At 41.5% G+C, this 19,296-nt stretch overlaps 2 protein-coding genes and 2 non-coding genes across 4 annotated transcripts; 2 read left to right on the forward strand and 2 right to left on the reverse strand.

Annotated features, from left to right (window-relative positions):
• Positions 1-2,837: 2,837 nt before the first annotated feature.
• LOC122671265 lies at positions 2,838-6,699 on the reverse strand. Its single transcript, XM_043868395.1, has 5 exons — positions 6,396-6,699; positions 6,102-6,235; positions 3,179-3,326; positions 2,986-3,092; positions 2,838-2,886 (listed from the first exon to the last, which is right to left on the reverse strand). The coding sequence occupies exons 1-5, from the start codon at positions 6,697-6,699 to the stop codon at positions 2,845-2,847; spliced, it is 735 nt and encodes a 244-aa protein (XP_043724330.1). The 3' UTR covers positions 2,838-2,844.
• Positions 6,700-9,315: 2,616 nt separating this feature from the next.
• Positions 9,316-10,211, reverse strand: LOC122670421 (short-chain dehydrogenase reductase 3b-like). Its single transcript, XM_043867291.1, has one exon. It carries the CDS (start codon positions 10,181-10,183, stop codon positions 9,344-9,346), a length of 840 nt encoding a protein of 279 aa, XP_043723226.1. The 5' UTR covers positions 10,184-10,211; the 3' UTR covers positions 9,316-9,343.
• A 2,341-nt stretch (positions 10,212-12,552) lies between these two features.
• On the forward strand, positions 12,553-12,625 carry TRNAA-UGC. Its single transcript has one exon. It is a non-coding gene; the product is annotated as a tRNA-Ala (tRNA).
• Positions 12,626-19,223: 6,598 nt separating this feature from the next.
• Positions 19,224-19,296, forward strand: TRNAA-UGC. The gene has a single exon. It is a non-coding gene; the product is annotated as a tRNA-Ala (tRNA).

Genomic DNA, 19,296 nt, shown 5'->3' on the forward strand with positions numbered 1-19,296 from the left:
TATAGTAGTTATATAAAATTCTTATGCTAGTTGAGGGCATTTTAGACACTTTGTTCTATAATGGGAATATTTATAACTATCGGTTCTCCAAGAATCTTTTTATTGTGGCTGAAAAAAATAACAAAACTTTGGATCAATTGTTCAATTCGGTGGTCCAACTCTAGCATTCAGCCATGTGACCATCATTTGGATATATTCCTCTCTCATTTTCAACTGTTAAATTATCTTTATTTTTCATGTACTAAATTTTCAATGATTTTTAAATATTTTTTTGTTATGAGGAAAATTCTCTTTAGATTAAATTTCAAAAGATGTTTTCAGTAGTGTGGAGGCTTACCTGACCACCAAATTTGGGTGCCATGCAAATTATAATGTGGCACTTGTAAATTGCACATTGTTATGGGCTTTGCATAATTTTAACAGCCATAGAATACATACGCACCCCCCCCCCCCCCAAATAATCGTTGCGTTTTCAGAAATTTCTGCCTTTTTCATGGGGCATGACAGTGATTTCACATGATCCTGTGTCTACGTTCAAAGCCATCCACCGCACACGACCAGGTAGTATTCTCTTTCCCTATATTTATTTATGATGGGAGTGTTTATTTATATCCATATGAGACTGCGTGAAACACGTGTCTATATTTAAAAATTTAAAAGGAAAAAAGAAAAGCTAGAAAACGTTATCATTTTGGACCATCCATACAAATCTCACTCAATAGATGGCCCATTTTTGGACCATCCCTACCCATCTAATTAAATCTAGGGCCCTTCAGACCAACCCCACAACCCTCCTCTTCTCTTGGATTGCCTGCATAATTCAAATTCCAAAGAATGAAGCCCATGTCAAGCTCCAAAATTCGATGGTATAACTTGTGGGCCTCTCTTGTATTTGGTCCAAACATTGGTGTTGGGCCAGGTTTTTGCCTTGCTTACTTGTTTCAAGCATCAGATCCTTTTCCAAGTACTGTATGTCTACCGTCCAAAATTGTTTGTCCAAGTCGTTAGCGCCTTCATATACTTGAGGAGTACTCTCCACCTAATGCCTTAAGGTTTTGAGTTGGACATTCCAACATGGTACCAAAGTCTATGGTCTCTTGGTTATTTCCCTAGCGTTATCTTTCCACATTAATGTCTCATTCCACCTACACATAAAAGGGATGCTGGGAGTTATAGAGTTTATAGTCCCACATTGGTAGGTCATTAATGCCTTCATGTACTTGATGAGCTCTCTTCACCTAAGGACTGAAGGATTGAACCTTCAAATGGAATCAAGCCCATTATCTTTTCCACTCATTCCACCTACACATAAAGGGGTGTTGGGAGTTATAAAGTTATTGTCCCACATCAGTTCATCCAGGTCCTTGATGCCTTTATGTTAGAATATTTCTACATTTCGGCTTATATTAATTGGGTTCTTGGGCTTCAACAAAATTGGATTAATTTGTTGGTCTAATCAAGTGAGTCATACGGGCTCTGCTAAATCTAATATGGGTTGGCGGGTATGGGCTTTTGAGTCAACTTTTGGGCTTGTGATAAGTAGGCCCATTGGAAAACTCTATAATAAAGAGCTAGGTCCCTCCTCTAACCATAACACAACCATTAGATATTATACCTGGGAAGGCGAAAGAGTCACGCTGGTGTTCTTTTTCCTTGTGCATCCAATTCTATCATCTAGCTAGTGATTCAGAAAGGGAATAGAGGAGAAGCATCTTGCTCTGAGGATCTACAGATTTTTTATGTGAGTCGTTGTGACAATGGATTCCCAAACAAGGTATCATTACAATTTGTATCCTTTGTTAGTGGTGGTTTGGCTTAATCTATAGCGATCCAAGAGTACTTGTGGTTTTCATCTCATTGGAGATTTAAAATCTACAGGAAGAACTCTTCCCAATAATTTAAGGTTTTAGGTTGTGTAAATCGAACATGGGCCAGGCCTGGTCCAAGCCGCCCACAAGGGGCAGGCCGGACCCGACCCAATCAGCTTTGCATGGAGAGAACCAGCCACTTAATTGGCTGGGTCTCTTTCCCCCTCTTTGGTAGATTCCCAGTGGGAGTTTAAATAAGGGCAGGGGTATTAGGGTTTTGGCTTTAAATAGAAAGCAGGTAACCCTAAGACCAGATCATGTGAGAAACCAAATTCTCCCTCTCTCCAGTATTTTGTGTTCTCTTTGGGATTCCATCTCTTCCCAGGGATTTGTGGTGTGAAGTTCTCCGTGGAGAAACCTTTCAAGATATTCGAAGATCGCTTAGGAGATCGTTCGAGTTCGTGAAGCTTGTAACCAAACCTGTACGAGATCCTCTTCCGCTGCATTCTGCGTTCCCATCTCCGTTCAGGTAACACCCTAACGGATGATGATTTATTTACAGGTTGGATCCTCCTCCAATACTTCAATATCAAGAAGTTCAAGATTTTCAAAATTTAAGGTTTTAGGTTGGATCACACACACACACACACACAGACTATAAGGAAAGAAGAGAAGATGATGGAAGTTTTTTCTACTTGTTTGTGTATGCACTACATGTATACTGTCCAGCCTAATAAGAATGGGATTAAAGATGCACAGATCTCCGCCCAAGTACCTTCTTAACACAAGTCGGTTTAGCATGTAAATCACTTGGAATCTTGGCCTTCCCCTTGTGACTGTTGGCTGGTGATAAACTTTGATGCTAGCTGCTGCTATGCCATGGATCAAAGGGTGGGAGTGTTGGGGGTGGTTGAGCTCACCCAATATAGAATATAATGTGAATTACCCCCCAACCCCAAAAAAGAAAGACCCTATTGGTGTCTTCTATATTTTTTGACTGTGTTGGGCATAGTACTGATATCATAAAACAATTAAATCAGAACTTGAAGTTGTCTTTCAAGTAACACACCATCTCTTGCTGCAAAATGTAAAGAAGAAAGTAAAACAAATTAATCCTCTCAATCAACAGAGATATCTGAATGAAAGAATAGAAAGAAAGCAAGAAAGAAACACTCACAATAAAGCAAAGAAGCACACACCCAACAGCCCCAGGGAACAATGCATACCAAAGATGCAAGTTGTGAAACTTGGCTCCATCAATGAACAAAAGAGGCAAGCTTGCAGCTACAAATACCAGCCAAGAGACTGTGATTGCAGAGAAGGGCTTTAATCTGTAAGAATTAATATGGTGAGGAGAAGAAGCTACATACCAGGTGGATGTGTTGAACGAGTGTATATCATGAAAGCTGTGCAAGCAGCAAGGGCAGTGCTCCTGGCGAGCCAGCCCGGCCCCAGAATGGAGAATGCCAAGACACCTATAGCAGCACAACCTATCTGAGCCATGAACATGTTGTACTTCTGCATGTACAGGAGAATTCCCATTAGCTATTTCTTTATGTACCCATTTGGTTAATTTGGTCAATGGGATTGCTATTTTTATCATCCCAAATGCGAAATCGAGCTAGAATGCATTCCAAGAATGCATACCAAGTGCAACTTAATCTTCTTTGTCTCTAATTCTAATAGAATGCTTGCCCCAAGAGAATTTGGGATTTGGCTCTTCTCCAACCATGGCGGGAGCTAGAGGATCCAGCCCAGCTAAAATAGGGGTTTTTGGGTCATTTCACTGGCAGACCAAACACCCCTGTTTTGGTTGGAGGAAAGCCAGGTCTAAGAATTTGACCATAACAACTTCACGGAGAATCTCTTCACCTTGGAAATCTAACCCTTTGATTAGTATGGTTGGATCCCTTATACCCATGAGTTTAATCATATGATCACATCACTAGTGATAAAGGGATTTTTCTTTCTCCACGAGTGAAGTTAAATTTAATCCATTTTTAATAATTTTTAAGAGAGAAAAAAAACCCTAACAGGTTGTGTGGTTCTTGTGCCCAGACGTAGGACTGCGTATTTTTACAATTCAACCCCCATGTAATAGATCCGGGTGATGGTAGGGCATTCTGCAAGAATCGTTTTTACCAAACTCTGCTACAATGCCTCGACTCCTTGGGGGTATCATATGGATTATCTGTCGGTGTCTCCACTGGAAAAGTCCTCTTCTTTCACCTTGCGTGAGCTCTCATTGGCCCCTGCGCTGGTGTTGATGATATATATCCAGACAGCGATCCCTTGACTTTTTTTTTATTACTCTACCGTTTGTTTAATGGGATTAATGATGCTCATAGACTTGATCTCTTGAACTCTTACTCTTGGTCTTTGTATATCCAAAACGCACCTTGAAGACTTGAACATTCGGATTAGGGGTGTAAATCACAAACCTGAACCGATCAGTCCAACTGCAAACAATTGAGACCGGTCCAACACGTTAGCTAAATGTGCTTGGTTTTTGAACCGACTGATTGTCATTCGGTCGTTCCCAGTGCAAGGTGCCAAACCGACGAACACTCGACTGTTATTGACCGCTTACATAGATACCTGTTAAACCCGACCGCTTACATAGATACCTGTTAAACCCGACCCAACCCAACCTTCCCTACCTCAGCTATCCTTTATTTTCCCATCTGTCTCCCATTTTTGCCCTAAGCTAACCAGCTAACCCCAAAAATGTCCTAACCTAGGATCTGGATCCTCTCCAAAGTGCGCGGGGGCTGGGGGGCTGCTTACCCACTTGTGCTGGAGAGGATCCAAGGGCTGCAATAAAAAAAAGTGGCCGAGAAATCTTTGTTGGTGAAACCGGCCATTGAATTGAAGAACTGGTTTTTTTTTGGGGGTTATCCGACACTTTTATTTACCAGGGTATGATGAAATACAAATACTACCCCTAACCTTTGAAATATTTACTAACCATTGCCCATCGACTTGGAGTCGAATTTAAGTAATCAACTCAATATTTCAAGCACTTAAACGCAAAATTAACTACAACGTGGAATAAAAAAAAATTTTCCTTTTTAAAAGGAGTTGGTCAGTGGCCGGATTTTAGATAGAAAATTATCCTCTTCAATTCCTTAAAGTGTGGCAATGCTAGTGCTAGGTGGAGATGTCGACACTTGACAGCTATCGCTTCCAACCATCCATATCAATGAGTTCGGATCATTGGATGCAACAGCTGTCAGGTGTCAACATCTCCACCTAGCACTGCCTACACTTTAGGAATTGGAGAGGATAATAATCCATTTTAGTTCCTCTCTAATGCGCCAATGCCACTAGTGTGCATGTGTGTCAAACTGAAGCATAGGTGCGTGTAAGTGTCAAATTGAATTGAGTCGTTCACACTGAAACTATGAAACCGAAATAGTTTAGTTTTGGTTTCAAAATTGAGACCGTTTAATTAAATAGTTTAAATCAAGCCATTTTAATCGATTAATATATACATAGTAAGTTAAACCATGCAAACTTTTTGAATAACAAAAAAAATTACCAAACATATAACAATAACCAATTCAATTCAATGTTAAGTTCACATCAATTTCAATAAAAAAAAATTAAAAAAAGAGAAATCATTTGAAGAAAAAATAATAAACCTAATGAAATATTTAAAATCAAAATCATTGAAATAGTTTGCTAAATGATTCAATAATGGTTCGATTTGGTTTTACGTAAAATTTTTTGCACCAAATCATACATAGAAACCACAACTTACAAGGATTCATCATTCATAGCCGAGCCGTTGGATGCCTCATTGGGCATTCATTGGGCGATACCCTCCAAGGAGATTAGTCCAATCCAACTTGCAAAAGATATAATTAATTAATGGGGATAGGACTTTGGTAGGGAATCTAACGTACGGGTTGTTGAGCTAATTAAATCAGTCAGAGTCATGCCACCAACTCCCAGCTAACTCTATTCTCTTATTTCTAAGATCAAAATGGTGATCATTATCCTCTCCGGTTCCTCTTAGAGGGGGTCAAAAATAACGACCTAACCCCCTGCCCGAGCACACTGCCTGAGTAAGGTTAAATCGTCATTTTCGTTTCGCTATGAGAGGAACTGGACAACAGAAATGACGACTTAACCCCTTGCCCAAACACACTGCCTGAGTAAGGTTAAGTTGTCATTTCCGTCTCCCTACGAGAGCAACTGAACAACTGTACCGGGCAGGGAACCGGACAGGATAAAAATTGGTAGAGTTGTTATGATACCATGGAGAGAGAGGGGTAATAGTAAGCATACCCGAGCAGCAGGGGAGGAAGGAGAAGCGAACAAGACGGCGCAGACGGCGCCAAGGGGAGCAACGGTCATGGAAAGTCCTTTTGGTGCCAGTAACTGGTCTATCCTTCCCAGTATCGCCATTGCCGCAAATGCTCCTGCCATTAATTCCATACAGTTGAGATAAGAGGGCAAGGTGGAGTTTTTATGGATCAAAAAATTGTGTTTGTGTGATCTTGTGTGGTGGAGAACTAAGATCAGAATAGAGAATAGAGATAGAGCTCTATTTAGAAATTGAGATTGGAGATCGAGGTTTGCCTGCGGAAGGCCATAAGACGTCGCTGAGGGAGAGGGCGGGAGTTCCATTCTGATCAGGTTTCCAGGAGTCCCACAGTGAAGGGGAAGCCGCTACCACACTTGAAGCTTCAATCACAAGAGATATTGATGTTGATGAGTTAATACTCCATGGATATATCCCCTTCTTCGAAACCATCTTTTTCCATTGCTTATCTCTGCTATCGTACTTGTTTTTGATGTTGATGAAGCTTCTGTGCTTCCCCAATTGCAGAAAGTCTGAGCAGGAAATGTGATATGAAGGCGAGACTAGTGATGATCCCGCCATATCAACACAGTGATGCCATGCGTACTGAACTTTCATCTCGCTTCTTCGCAAGGGGAAGGGGAACCGTGAGAAGGAGAGACAGAGTCGAGGGATTGGGAGAAGTTTGGTTCTCCTGTCTCCAAGATCATTGGTTGATGATTTATAGATGTAAGGAGATGCCAATATCATTATTTTATTTCAAAAAGAAAAATAAACATATCTATGGAGGTCGATGGTCAACACATGCTGTTGTTGGCCTTGGCTTTTCATAGCTCCAAGGGTCATATAGGCTAACAAGGGTGAAAGGAGGATCTTCCAACCATAGCCAACAACTACTCCACTTTTATCTCCATCACTTCACACTTTTTCATTTAATTTTTTTTTTTTTGCCCTTTACCAAAAAATATTCTTTATTTTTTTTCTTTTTGTTTTTCTTTTTTGTCTCTTCTCTCAAACAATATATTTGTACACATTTTTTATATACATATACTCCCAATCCTAAGCTGCCTTGGACATATGCTATTTGGTTGTATTGTTGTATTATTCACCAGTCCTTTACTTCTTGGAGGTATATGTTGGATGGAATTTGTATCACTTCAAGTGCACCAAAAAGGTACATCTGACGGTACACCTTAAAATGCTTTTGTTTAAAACACTCTTCAAGTGCATATGCACCGTCAAATGTATTTTTTTGGTGCACTTGAAGGTATACTGTACTTAAGAGGATAAAGGTCCAGTTGGATGACCTTTCTATTAGAGACCAGCTTTAGAGACGATATATTTAATAGGGGTGTCAATTTCAGACCCAACTGAGCCTAAACTAGTTTAACCCGATTAGTAGACATGTCGGGTTCAAGCTTGGCCCGTTTATAATTAGTCGTCCACGATGCAAGGGTTTAGCCCGACAGTCGTCCAACCGGCCCGACCAAATATAGGCTTGCCTATTCCCAACCTAGCTTGAGTGCTTGACCCTTTGATCATTACGTGAAATTCTCATTTTACCCCCCAATGCCCATAAACTAAAGATAGACAATGTTAAGATATACTTTTAATATAAAAGGGGGGAAAAGATAGGTTAATTGAACCTCACTTTTAGCCAAATGGTTGGGGGGTTAGAGGATTTGTCGCATAGACATGTTAAAACATGTTTTTAATCACAACCTATTTACATTCTGTTTATAGTTAAACAGACATTTAGTCTGGCTAAAGTCGATTAAGGCCTAGTTAAGGAAGTCCGATTAAAGCCTGAGTTTGACCGACCGAATATAAACCATACTATGCCCATCCAATGCAAGCCCGATTAGATAAACGGTTGAATACAGTGCAAGGCTTCAAAATGGTCAAGCCCAATTAGGTCTGACCTAGACCGGTCCGGCTTGACCAATTGACACCCCTACTAATCAGGCTACTCATTATTGTTGTTTTTGTTGAACGGGGTTAGAAAGTAGGGACTATCTATTTTTCGATTCCCCATTCTCTTTCCATGTTTGGGGAGTTATCATTAAATTGTGCTCGTCTTTGAGGGGTCTTAGAAGGAGAGTAGAGTTGCAGGTTCAATGAGTAGAGAGAGAATTCAATGGTGATCTGATAGGAGGTATTACCAAACTAGCATTTTGTTGTATTGTAGACCATATTTGGAAGGAAAGGAATTTGTAGATCTTTCAGAATAAGACTAACACTGCTCCAAGCATTATCAGAAGCATTCGCTCAGATGTGGAGTAACGATGTCGAGACATCATTCCTAAGGAGGCCTAATACCCTTACGAATCAATATCTTGTGGAGAAATGGGGAGTTTTAGTTCTACTCTTATTATTTTTTTGATATTTTGTCCTCTGTTGGGTCGTCGTCTCTTGAGTTGTTTGGAGTGGATCTCTTTTTGATCCGAGTGGTTTTGACTTTGAGTTGGCCCCCTGCTCGTAAGGTCTGTCTTCGAGAGTAAGGGGTAGTCCCCTTGTTTTTACATTTTATTTCTTTTTCATTTTCAATAAATTTGATATTACCTATAAAAGAAATAGATGAATAACAACCTTATCATATGATTTGATCTCATTAGAAAGAACTTTGTTGTCAAAAATGACAGCTTATAGTATTGGTTTTGACTATGTGTGCGCGTGAAGAGAAATATAGATTAATATCATGCTTAACTTTCTAAGCTAATTCAGGTAAAAACGTCATTCAAATTAGGCTATGTTTGAATGCAAAAAAATAAAAGAAAAAAAAATTCAAAAAATTTTGAATTTGAAGAGAAAAATAAACACATAAATTAATCATTACATTATCAATATTTTTGTCCCGGTATGCTTTTGTTTTTTCTTCGCATCCAAGCATAGTCTTAGTTTTTCATTTCAACCACATGTGGTGAGAAGCACATGTGGAAACTTCAACAATCAAAGCATATGAGGCATTGTGGCAAAAGTATATTACTGTATTCTCTGACACAAGAAATGCTGAAGAAAATAAATGCAAGTTGGAAAATGAGTTTGGTTGTACTTTATTAGTAAATTGAATCCGAAATAAGTCGGATGGGAGGGTGAGACGAAGAACTGGTGATGGAGAGAAAGGGGTGACAAAGCTTTCTTCTCTTCAGATCGAAGTCTAATAAATACTACTCCTAGAACAGACTACAAACACAAACAGAGAAGACCAACCGGAAGAAATAGTTTGTTAGATCGCAACCGGCCGGAAAAATGAATGTGTTGGGTCGCTTCTAGGTTGTCGAGGGACGTAACCGCCGTCAACGGCGAGGTTATGGCCAGTGACGAAGGCAGACGCATCAGAAGCAAGGAACAACACGGCCTCCGCCACGTGATTCACCTTCAACGCCAATCCTTCCAAGCTGGTGGAATTGGAGAAAACCTTCTCCACTCCATCCTCATCCATCCCGTACGACTGGCACAGCATCGGTGTCGCCAACCCTGACGGCGACACGCAATTGACCCTGATCCCGTGCCGACCCAACTGGCGGCTCGCCGATCTCACCAACCCCAACACCGCATGCTTGGACATGGTATAATCCGTGTGCCTCCCCGTACCAACGCTGGCTGCAGCACTCGCCGTACAGACTATGCTCCCCTTAATTCCCCCTTCCACCATAGCTCTCCCCGCGTGCTTCACGCAAGCTGCCATTCCCTTGACGTTGATGGAGAAGAGTCGATCCATGGCCGATAAATCGAGGTCCAGGATTGTCTGGTGAGTGTTGAGGATGCCGGCGTTGCTGAACATGATGTCGAGGCGGCCGTACTTCTGGATCGTCCAGTCAACCATGGACTTGACTTGATCTTCATCGGCGACATCACAGTGGATGTAGCTGCATCGGTGTGTACCGATAGAGGTAACCAGAAGTTCCCCTTTCTCGTCTTGAATGTCTGCGATCACCACTGCGCGCGAGCCGTGATCGGCGAACAGACATGCAGTGGTCTCGCCGATTCCGCTGGCGCCGCCGGTGACGATGGCTACTTTTCCTTCTAAGCTTTTGTATTGGGGAGGAATAGCCTCGTCAGCCATTTGAGTCTTTTGAGTGTTTGATTTGGTTTTCTCGGACAATTATTAAGGAAGAGCCGTGTCTTTGTCTTCAAGGGAATTGAAGGGAATCAGGAAAAGGTTGGAATTGAAGTAAGTTGTGTCGCTGAAATTAGAATCTTGGACTGACAGCCTGGAACTGGTAGGAGCACGTGGGATCTTTATCTCCTCCGGTCCATGCCCCGCACAGTTCCAATGCATTTAATAAAGCAGGGTGGACCCCACCCGGGCAGAGTGTTCGGGGCAAAGGTAAGATGGTCATTGCCATCCCTTTTATTATTGACATTGGGGGACTAGGTCGGGTAGAGAACTGGATGAGATAATTTTTTGGAGCACGTGAGTTCAGATATTCTACCCTGCATGTAACTGAGTTTGTTGGATTTTAATCGTCTCAAATGCACGATCCACAAGTGCAGTCCAGTGCACATCTAAGAGGATGCCACCTGGCAGGTTTTAATCGAACGATTAGAGTTGAATCCAATAGAACCTGCAGAGTTGAATCCAACGATCACCCAACTCACATGTATATTGGATTCAACCCTGATCATTCGATTAAAACCTGCCAGGTGGCGCCCTCTCAGATGTGCACTAGACTGCACTTGTGGATTGTGCACTTTAGACGATAAAAATCCAAGTTTGGATCGAGTTCAATTCCTCTGCATGTACGTGTAGGTGCATATATATGTGAAAGATAACCACATGTCCCATTTTTACCATTTACAAAAGGAGGGGTATTTATGGAAACAAAAGAAACATGCAGATGATCCGTTCTTGATTGGATCGAATCCCCATATAGGGACCAGTGGGGACAGATCTCACTAGGGGTGCAAGTTTGGCTCTATCGGCCCTGCCCGCCCTAATTCCGAATAGAGCCTGGGGCAAAGATATCTTGGCCTAATTTTTCTCTCCAAACGAAGAAAAGAAGAAATTCCATGAGCAAAGAAGAAACTCTTGAGCGCTAGTGCACCAAAACCAAGCAATGGCTAGCGCGCGAGAACAACAAAGACAAGGCTTCTGTTGTGCCCCAGCAAGAAAAAGCCTACCGCTATATAAACGGGGTAACGCCCATGCAACCAAGCGCTAGAGAGAGAGTTGATACACCTCCCCTCTTCCACAATTAGGTGAAGACCTGGACGGCCGGAAACCCCAACGGGAAACCTTTCACCGAGCCACACGATTCTTTCGCGAAGTGCTCTCTCAGACGTTTCCACTCCTGCCCCTGCAAGAAAAGAGGTTTCAAGATAAAAGGTGACCAAGTGCGTCGCCAACGAAGGTAGCAGTTGCATCAGTTTACCTAGCAGTTTATCTTGTCAAAGAACCTAGAACCCCTGGATTCTGATTTGTTAGTTGAAGTAGCCATTTCAAAAGCAGCCATAGTGGAAGCTAAGGAGAATCCCATAGTTTCATATCCTTCAGTTGCAACAAAACCAAGTACAGAACTGTGCTTGCACTCATTTACTTGGGTATTAGCTGGACGGCTGACAAGGCTAGATCTGTTGGAAGGGAAGGTAGTGGCCTATAAATAATAGGGGAGTTGCCATGTGTAATTCCGAGCCCTTTGTTGTAAGGCGGGCTATCACGAAAGCAAGTCGGAGGAGAAGCAGTTTACTCGGTTGATCGAGAGCAAGACCCAGCCGTAGAAGCACCCGCGGCATGGCGTGGTAGAAAACAAAAAGCGGGTAAGAGCTGGAAATTTCTAGCCTTGAGTTAGGGTCGGGACGGGCCTAGGTTGAGGCCTTGGGCTGAGCCCAGCCCGACCCGACCCTATTTTAAGTTATATTATAAAATATATATTGATATAATTTATATATTATAAACTTTAAATGTCACTCACATTTTGTGATATAATATATTATATATGAAGATAATAAGTGATATAATACATTTTATTATAGTGTTATTTTATGTAAAATTGATAATTTTCTTCCCGGCCCAATCTAGCCTATGCATCTCCCTTCCCCCTCCCCATGAATAAGGCCAGGATCAGCCCGGCTCGACCCTGAGGGCGGGTCAAGGTTGGATTTTTCAAGTCCTAAGTCAGGGTCAGGTTGGGTCGGGCTTAGGCCTAGCTAAGGGGACTCAGGGTTGGGCTAGGGTTTTATATAGCCAAGCCCAACCCGACCTTGTTGCACCCCTAGATCTCACCCTACATTTTGGGGTGGGGAGAGATTTGCCCATTAACATAATGAATCTTTTTCATTTAACAGCCGTCAGTATGGCAAGTCCAAGAAATACCAATTGGAAGCTTCACTTGTGACTATTTTGGTATCGTGTTTCCATTGCTTGTTTTGATAGTAATCTGTGCACATTCATACCATTAATAAAAAATAGGTAAGCAATCCAATTAGAGAGTTGGGGATGTAGCTCACTTGGTAGAGCGCTCGCTTTGCATGCGAGAGGTACGGGGTTCGATACCCCGCATCTCCACAACCTTTCAAGGGAGCAGTGATTGGATGCATACGCTGGTATTGGGTTACCACCATCATCTGATTATCAGATGGCACAAATGCCCCTATATGAGCTCTCCGTTTTTTTTTTTATAACCCGTATATCTTTTGGGGGGGGAGCTTGGCTGAATGGAGGTTAAGCAAACAGTTTCATGGATTTTGGATTTTAGAGAAGATTGAAAAAACGTCATAAGTTTTTGGGTGAGTGATTAAGCGCCACGAATACATTCACCTACACATATGTGCAGATGATTCGCTATCATTTGGATCCGATCAAGTTTGGAAATATATCACTACGGGTTTGATATCTAAGGTGTCTATCGTTTTGTGAAATTGAGTGGAGGTATCTTAACGTTTCACATATTGTATTTGGATCTCAATTCCTCTTCATGTACGTGTAGATGCATATACATGTGAAAGTTAACCACATGTCCCATTTTTACCATTTACAAAAAGAAGGGTATTTATGAAAACAAAAGAAACATGGATGTCTCTTAAATGTACATTCACCTCCACAAATGTGCAATGATCCGTTCTTGATTGGATCGAATCCCCATGTAGGGACCATTGGGGATAGATCTCACTAGGGGTGCAAGTTTGGTCCTGTCGGCCCGAACCCGCCCTGAGTCCAAACAGGGAATCTTGGGCCTTGGCACTAAGGGTGGGTAAGAGTTGGAATTCTAACCTTGAGTCAGGGTCAAGAAGGGCTAGGATTGAGGCCTTGGGCTAAGCCTGGCCCAGCCCGATCCGATCCAACCTTGTTTTAAGCTATACTATAAAATATCCATTGATATAATTTAGGGAAAATATCATCCCCCTCCCCTCTAAGTTTCCTTAATATCAATCCAATCTCCAAGTTTTAAAAAATATCATTCCCCTCCCCTACTTTTTAAAAATTAATTAACTAATTCTGTTAAAACACCATATGAAAAGACAATATTACCCTCGTCTCTAACCTCAATTCTTTCTTATTTTTTCTTATTTTTGCTTCTTTCTTGTTCCTTCTTCCAGTAGCCACGGTCACCACCATGGCTGTATCCACCACCACTGCCGCCACTATGGCTGTATCTATCACCGTCGCCGCCCTCACGATGTCCATAGTCACTGCTGCCCTCTCGTCAGAATAAGCAACAAAAGCCATAGATTCATCAAAATCCAGCCCATCAAGAAAAGAAACTTAACCTAAAATCCCAATTTTCCTGTGTAAAGAGTTATTTGGAGATTCATTTAATAAAAAACACAATAGTTTCAAACACTTATAACCTAATTATTGAATCCAACTGAGAAGAAATCAGAAATGAGTTAAAATTAATACCTCCATTAAGCCATAGAAGGAGAGGTTTCTTCTCAGGCTTATTTGTGGCTTCAAAGAACCATTTTGACAACTGAAGAGGGAAGAAGTGTGAGATTTTGTCTGTTAACATGCGGGGATTGCAGAAATCAAAAAGGGTTTCATGGGCTCCAGATGTAAAACTTTGTCAGGTAAAACATGATTCTTCAGCAATAAAAATCCTTAAATCTATTTGCGTGTTTGATTTACCTTTGATGTTTATTCGGTTTCAGTTTCCATTACCATTGATGCATTAAGAAGTGTTTAATATGAATCCATTGGACTCTTTCGCCTTAGATTCCATTTTATTAGAAAACCTATCTAACAATCCAATAGGAAATTTTGTGGTTCCCGGAGTACATAATGTGATCGTCAGAGACATCTTTTAGTATAATTTCTCAATTTATTTTAATGGGTTTCCTGGACCAAATCAGTTTAATTACGCCTTTCCATCCTTGACCAAATCAGTTTTATTAGGCATTTCCATGGATTTCTTACATCAATTCAGGCTCGATTACATTCTTAGATTAATCTGATGATGCCCTTCTTCTTTTCCGTCGACCTCTGCAACTAGGTGAATGTCCACATCGATCTGTACTTTTTCTTCTCCATCGAGCTCTACAACCAGGTGACTCCAAGCATACTCATCGAACGAAGCCCTAAATCCCCAAATCGAAGAAGATAAAATCCCCTGGAATTCCTTTTCTCTAAGGTGTCAGAGGAAGCTTGGATTCGCTTCAGTCGTCTTTGTTAAAATATTCTTTCTCTGTTCATTAGTTTCATTGAACTACTCTCCTTGTTATATTGCTTATTTGTTCTTCTGATCTTGAAGAATATAGAAGCAATAATAAAACCCAGGCCAAAAATTCCAATATCTGAAATGGGTTCTACTAGGAATGGGTTTTGATTCTGAAACGGGTACCCCCATTCATTAATTCCTTGAAGGGCAGTTTTTCGAGATGGGTGTTGGGAGATGGGTGTTGGAGATTTCTGGGTTTTGATCATTTTCCTTGGCTTCTGCTTCCAAGATCGGGTCTTGAATTCTCAGAACGTGACCTGCAACTCTAAAAGTTGACTCAACAAGAAGAAGACCAAGTCATCAGTCTTCCTGGACAACCTGTAGTGAAATTCAAACAGTATGCTGGGTATATTACTGTGATTGAAAGTCATGGAAGAGCCCTGTGAATGAAAGTCATGGAAGTTCAGATCGATGCAGGCATTCACCTGGTTGCAGAGCTCGACGGAGAAGAAGAAGGGCATCATCACAGAATGATTGAGAGATGGTGGGGAAAGGGGTTCTAGAAGGGGGGGGGGGGCGGTGGCGATGATGGTGGAGCTGGCGAAAGAAGAAGAAAAGGAAATGGGAGAAAGAGACCAAAAGGAAAAGTAGGGGAGGGTAAAATTGGAATAAAATTATATTAAGAGTATTTTGGGGTTTTAGAAATTTTGTACATGCCACATCATCATTTGATGGCGTTTTTTAACGGTTAAGGTATGATTGATAGAATATTAAAAAAAGTAGGGGAAGGCATTATCATTTTTCAAAACTTGGGTATTGGATTTTTTTTTTTGATAGAAGGTATTGAGTTGATATTAAGGAAACTTAGAAGGGAGGGGAATGATATTTTTTCTATAATTTATATATTATAAACTACAAATGTCACCCACATCTATTATGTCACCCACATTTATTATATAATATATTATAGGAAAAGTTTTCGTACACGATCGTGTAAACCGTGTACGAAACTTTTCCCCCCCCTTTACATTTTGCTTTTCCCCAAAATCCCCTTAATCGTCTAATCTTCGTCGAGATCACTGACTACGATTATCTCTGACGTCTAGACTTCGTCGAGGTCTTGGTCTGACTTCTGAGGGTCCCTCCTCTGGAATTTTTGCTCCTCTTTCCACCTTAAAATGTTCAAAAATCTTCTCAAGTCTCATCAGTTTTGTAATTTAACCCAATTGGGTTTTCTGTCTCCATAGCCATTTTTCATCTCCCCTGTTTCTGCAACTTTAGACAATTACAAAGCTATTAATGTCTACCCAAAAGTTTCTTCAATAGGTCATTGAGAGCAGATTTTTTCTTGGTTATTACAACTTGAATCATTTACGGTTCCTTCCAGATCCCAACAAAACAAACCCGCTAGCAATCTCGTTCCCCCCTGTTTCTCTCAGTTGATTCATTCAAGCCTTTTGATTTTCTCCAGTAGATCTTCCCCAGATCCATTTCTCAAGGATCCGTTAAACATGTCTGGTCATCGTAATGGACCTCTACGTTTCTGTCCCCCAAGAATTCCCCCAGAACATCCGAATTTTGAGCCACCCACGTTTCCTTGTACTTCTTCTTCTCCTTGTCCTTTGTACACCAATTTCCCCATCTTTACCATTGCTGTACCAGGGATCATTGTCACATCTGTTTTGATGGTGGTTTACTATGTCTTCGTCATGAAATGCTGCTACAATTGGCACCGTTTTGATCTCCTAAGACGCTTTTCCATCTCACAAGCTCGACGACAAGAGGATCCCATAATGGTATACGCTCCTGCAGTGGTGAGTCGAGGCCTTGATGAAGCATTGATCCGTGCAATCCCAATTATTCAGTTCAAGAAAGGAGGGGAGAGCAACGAAAATAAAGATATGAGCTTTGTCGAATGTGCAGTTTGTTGCGGCAGGCCCTCGTCGCTCCCGCACGCAATTGCAGAGAAGAGGTGAATAGAGACGAGAGCGATGAATAGAGGAGAGAGAAAAAATTGTGAATGAAAAATAAGGAATTTTGGGGAAAAATAAAAAGTATAGGGAGGGAAAAGTTTTGTACACAGTTTACACGATCGTGTACGAAACCTTTCCCCATATATTATATATGAAGATAATAAATGATATAATATATTTTAGCGAAAATTACATCCCCTTCCCCTGTATTTTGACCTAATTACACGTTTCTCCCCTTGATTTTCCCACCTTACATACCCCTCCCCTCTACTTTGAATAAAATTACTATTACACCCCTGTCGTTAGCGTCCGTCTGTTAAGTACTGATGTGGCGTAGTAAAATTTTTTATAATCCCCAAACTAACCTTGGATCCTTGTGAGATGACTCATTTACCCTTATGATTTAATCCCCAAACTAACCTGGGTTCATATAAATAGACCCTTTTACCCTTCTTCTTCTTCCTCCTCCTCGTCCAACCCCTTCTCCGGCAAACTCCGGCGAGAACAAAAATGGAGTTCCTCCATCTCTTCCTCTCCGCTTCACTAAACCCTAACCACAGGCAACCCTTTTACCCTCCTTCCTCCTCCTCCTACAACCCCTTTTCTTGCAACCTCCTAACCTAAAATCGTCGATGATCAGAAGGTACTCACTCTCTGCCCTCTGCAACTCCCCACCCCCGCCACTTATCCTTGTCCCTCCCTCACGGCCTCACCCCCACCTTTGTTGTTGTTCATTTAATACCAGAGCTGGCCAAAAATAACCCATGAAAGAACCCATCTAAGACCCCTGTTGTGCATATGAAAGACTAAAACAAGGGGTTTCTTTTGTTTTTTAAACAAATATCATCATTGACAAGAGAGGAGTTCTCGTCTTCTTCAAGCTCTGTTCAATCAAACACCCATAACGCATCTGAAACAGCTTTATTTTTTATTTATTTTTTTTAGTTCCCGAATTTGCAGGTCACCATGGACCCGCAAGGTCAGGTGGGATGCGAGCACAGAGTTTTAGGGAGGTGGATTGGCAAGTATGGGTTCAGGGAGAGGAGCTATTTCGGTGAAGTGCACTGCCGATACCCTTTAGGGTTTCAGGAATCAGCAGCGCAGTAATGGGGTTTCAAGGAGATGTTTCAGGTGGGGTTTGAAGCTAGTAACAGGGTTTCAGAAATCGACAGGGGGTTTCAAGGAGGTGTTTCAGGTAGGGGTTTAAGCTAGTAATGAGTGTTTTAGGAAGGGGTTTCAGGTGAGGGGTTTTTATAGATGGTTTTCTGTAGCAGTTCGGTAACTTAGAAGTACTTGTCATTTGGTCTTGAATCAAGACTTATACAATTGGTTCAACTATGCACCTGTGAATTTCTGAAATGTATTTTTGTTCTTAAGAGAAATAGGCCAAAAAAACAGGATACCACCAGACTGAGATGGAGATTTCTTATTGCCAACAGACCACAGCCCAGATGGGCCACAAAACTGGATCGAAGTAGGTGTCCTTGGAGGGCAATAATCACACACAGTACGAAGAAAAAATTGCTGGACAGATAATTAATAATTTCATAAATCAATCTGAAACCATGGAATGAGCTTGATCTGTAGAAGGTGTTTCCGGTTTCTGGTGCAAGCTCTCATGAAACCATCTTTTGGGATCCTTAAATATGAGCTTTCTGTTTGGCCATTAATTGGTTAATATCAAATTTGAGTTTCATTGGTAGGTGGTTAGACCCTCGTATATCACCATGTATATCACCATCGACGGTGACGGTGACGGTGGTGGTGGTGCTGGCGGTGGAGGAGGAAGAGGAGACGGCGGCAGTAGTGGTGGTGGTGGTGGTGGTGCTGCTGGCGATGGAGAAGGAAAGAAAGAAGTATTTTAGGTTGAAGATGATGAAAAGGGTAGAATTGGAAATGCAGTTTTAATTTGTTAGTAAAGGATAACATTGTCTTTTCAAACCATTAACTAACAGCACCCTAACCCCGTCAGCCATAAGGGGTCAAAACGTAAGGTGGGAAAACCAAGGGGAGGAACGTGTAATTAGGGCAAAGTACAGGGGAGGGTGATGTAATTTATCCTATATTTTATTATAGTATTATTTTACGTAAAATTGATAATTTTTTTTCAGGTCCAATCTAACCCATGCATCTCCCTTCCCCTCTCCATGATCAGGGTCAATTAGGGTCAGCCCAACCCAACCTTGAGGGCGGGTCAAAGTTGGATTTTCTAGGCTCTGAGTCAAGATCGGGTCGCATCGGTCCTGGGCCTAGCAAAGGAGACTCAGAACTGGACTAGGATTTTATAAAACCCAGTCCAACCCGACCTGATTGCACCCCTAGATCTCATCCTACATTTGGGGTGGGGAGAGATTTAGTCCCCATTAAAATAATGAATCTTCTTCATTTAACAGCCGTCACTATGGCAAGTCCAAGGAATACCATTTGGAAGCTTCACTTGTGAGTGTTTTGGTATTGTGTTTCCATTGCTTGTTTTGTTAGTAATATGTGCACATTCATACGATTAATAAATAATAGTTAAGCAACTAAGACAGTTGGGGATGTAGCTCACATGGTAGAGCGCTCGCTTTGCATGCGGGAGGTACGGGGTTCGATACCCCGCATCTCCA

Source organism: Telopea speciosissima, chromosome 8 (assembly GCF_018873765.1).
Source record: "Telopea speciosissima isolate NSW1024214 ecotype Mountain lineage chromosome 8, Tspe_v1, whole genome shotgun sequence".
In the NCBI taxonomy this organism is placed as follows: domain Eukaryota; kingdom Viridiplantae; phylum Streptophyta; class Magnoliopsida; order Proteales; family Proteaceae; genus Telopea; species Telopea speciosissima.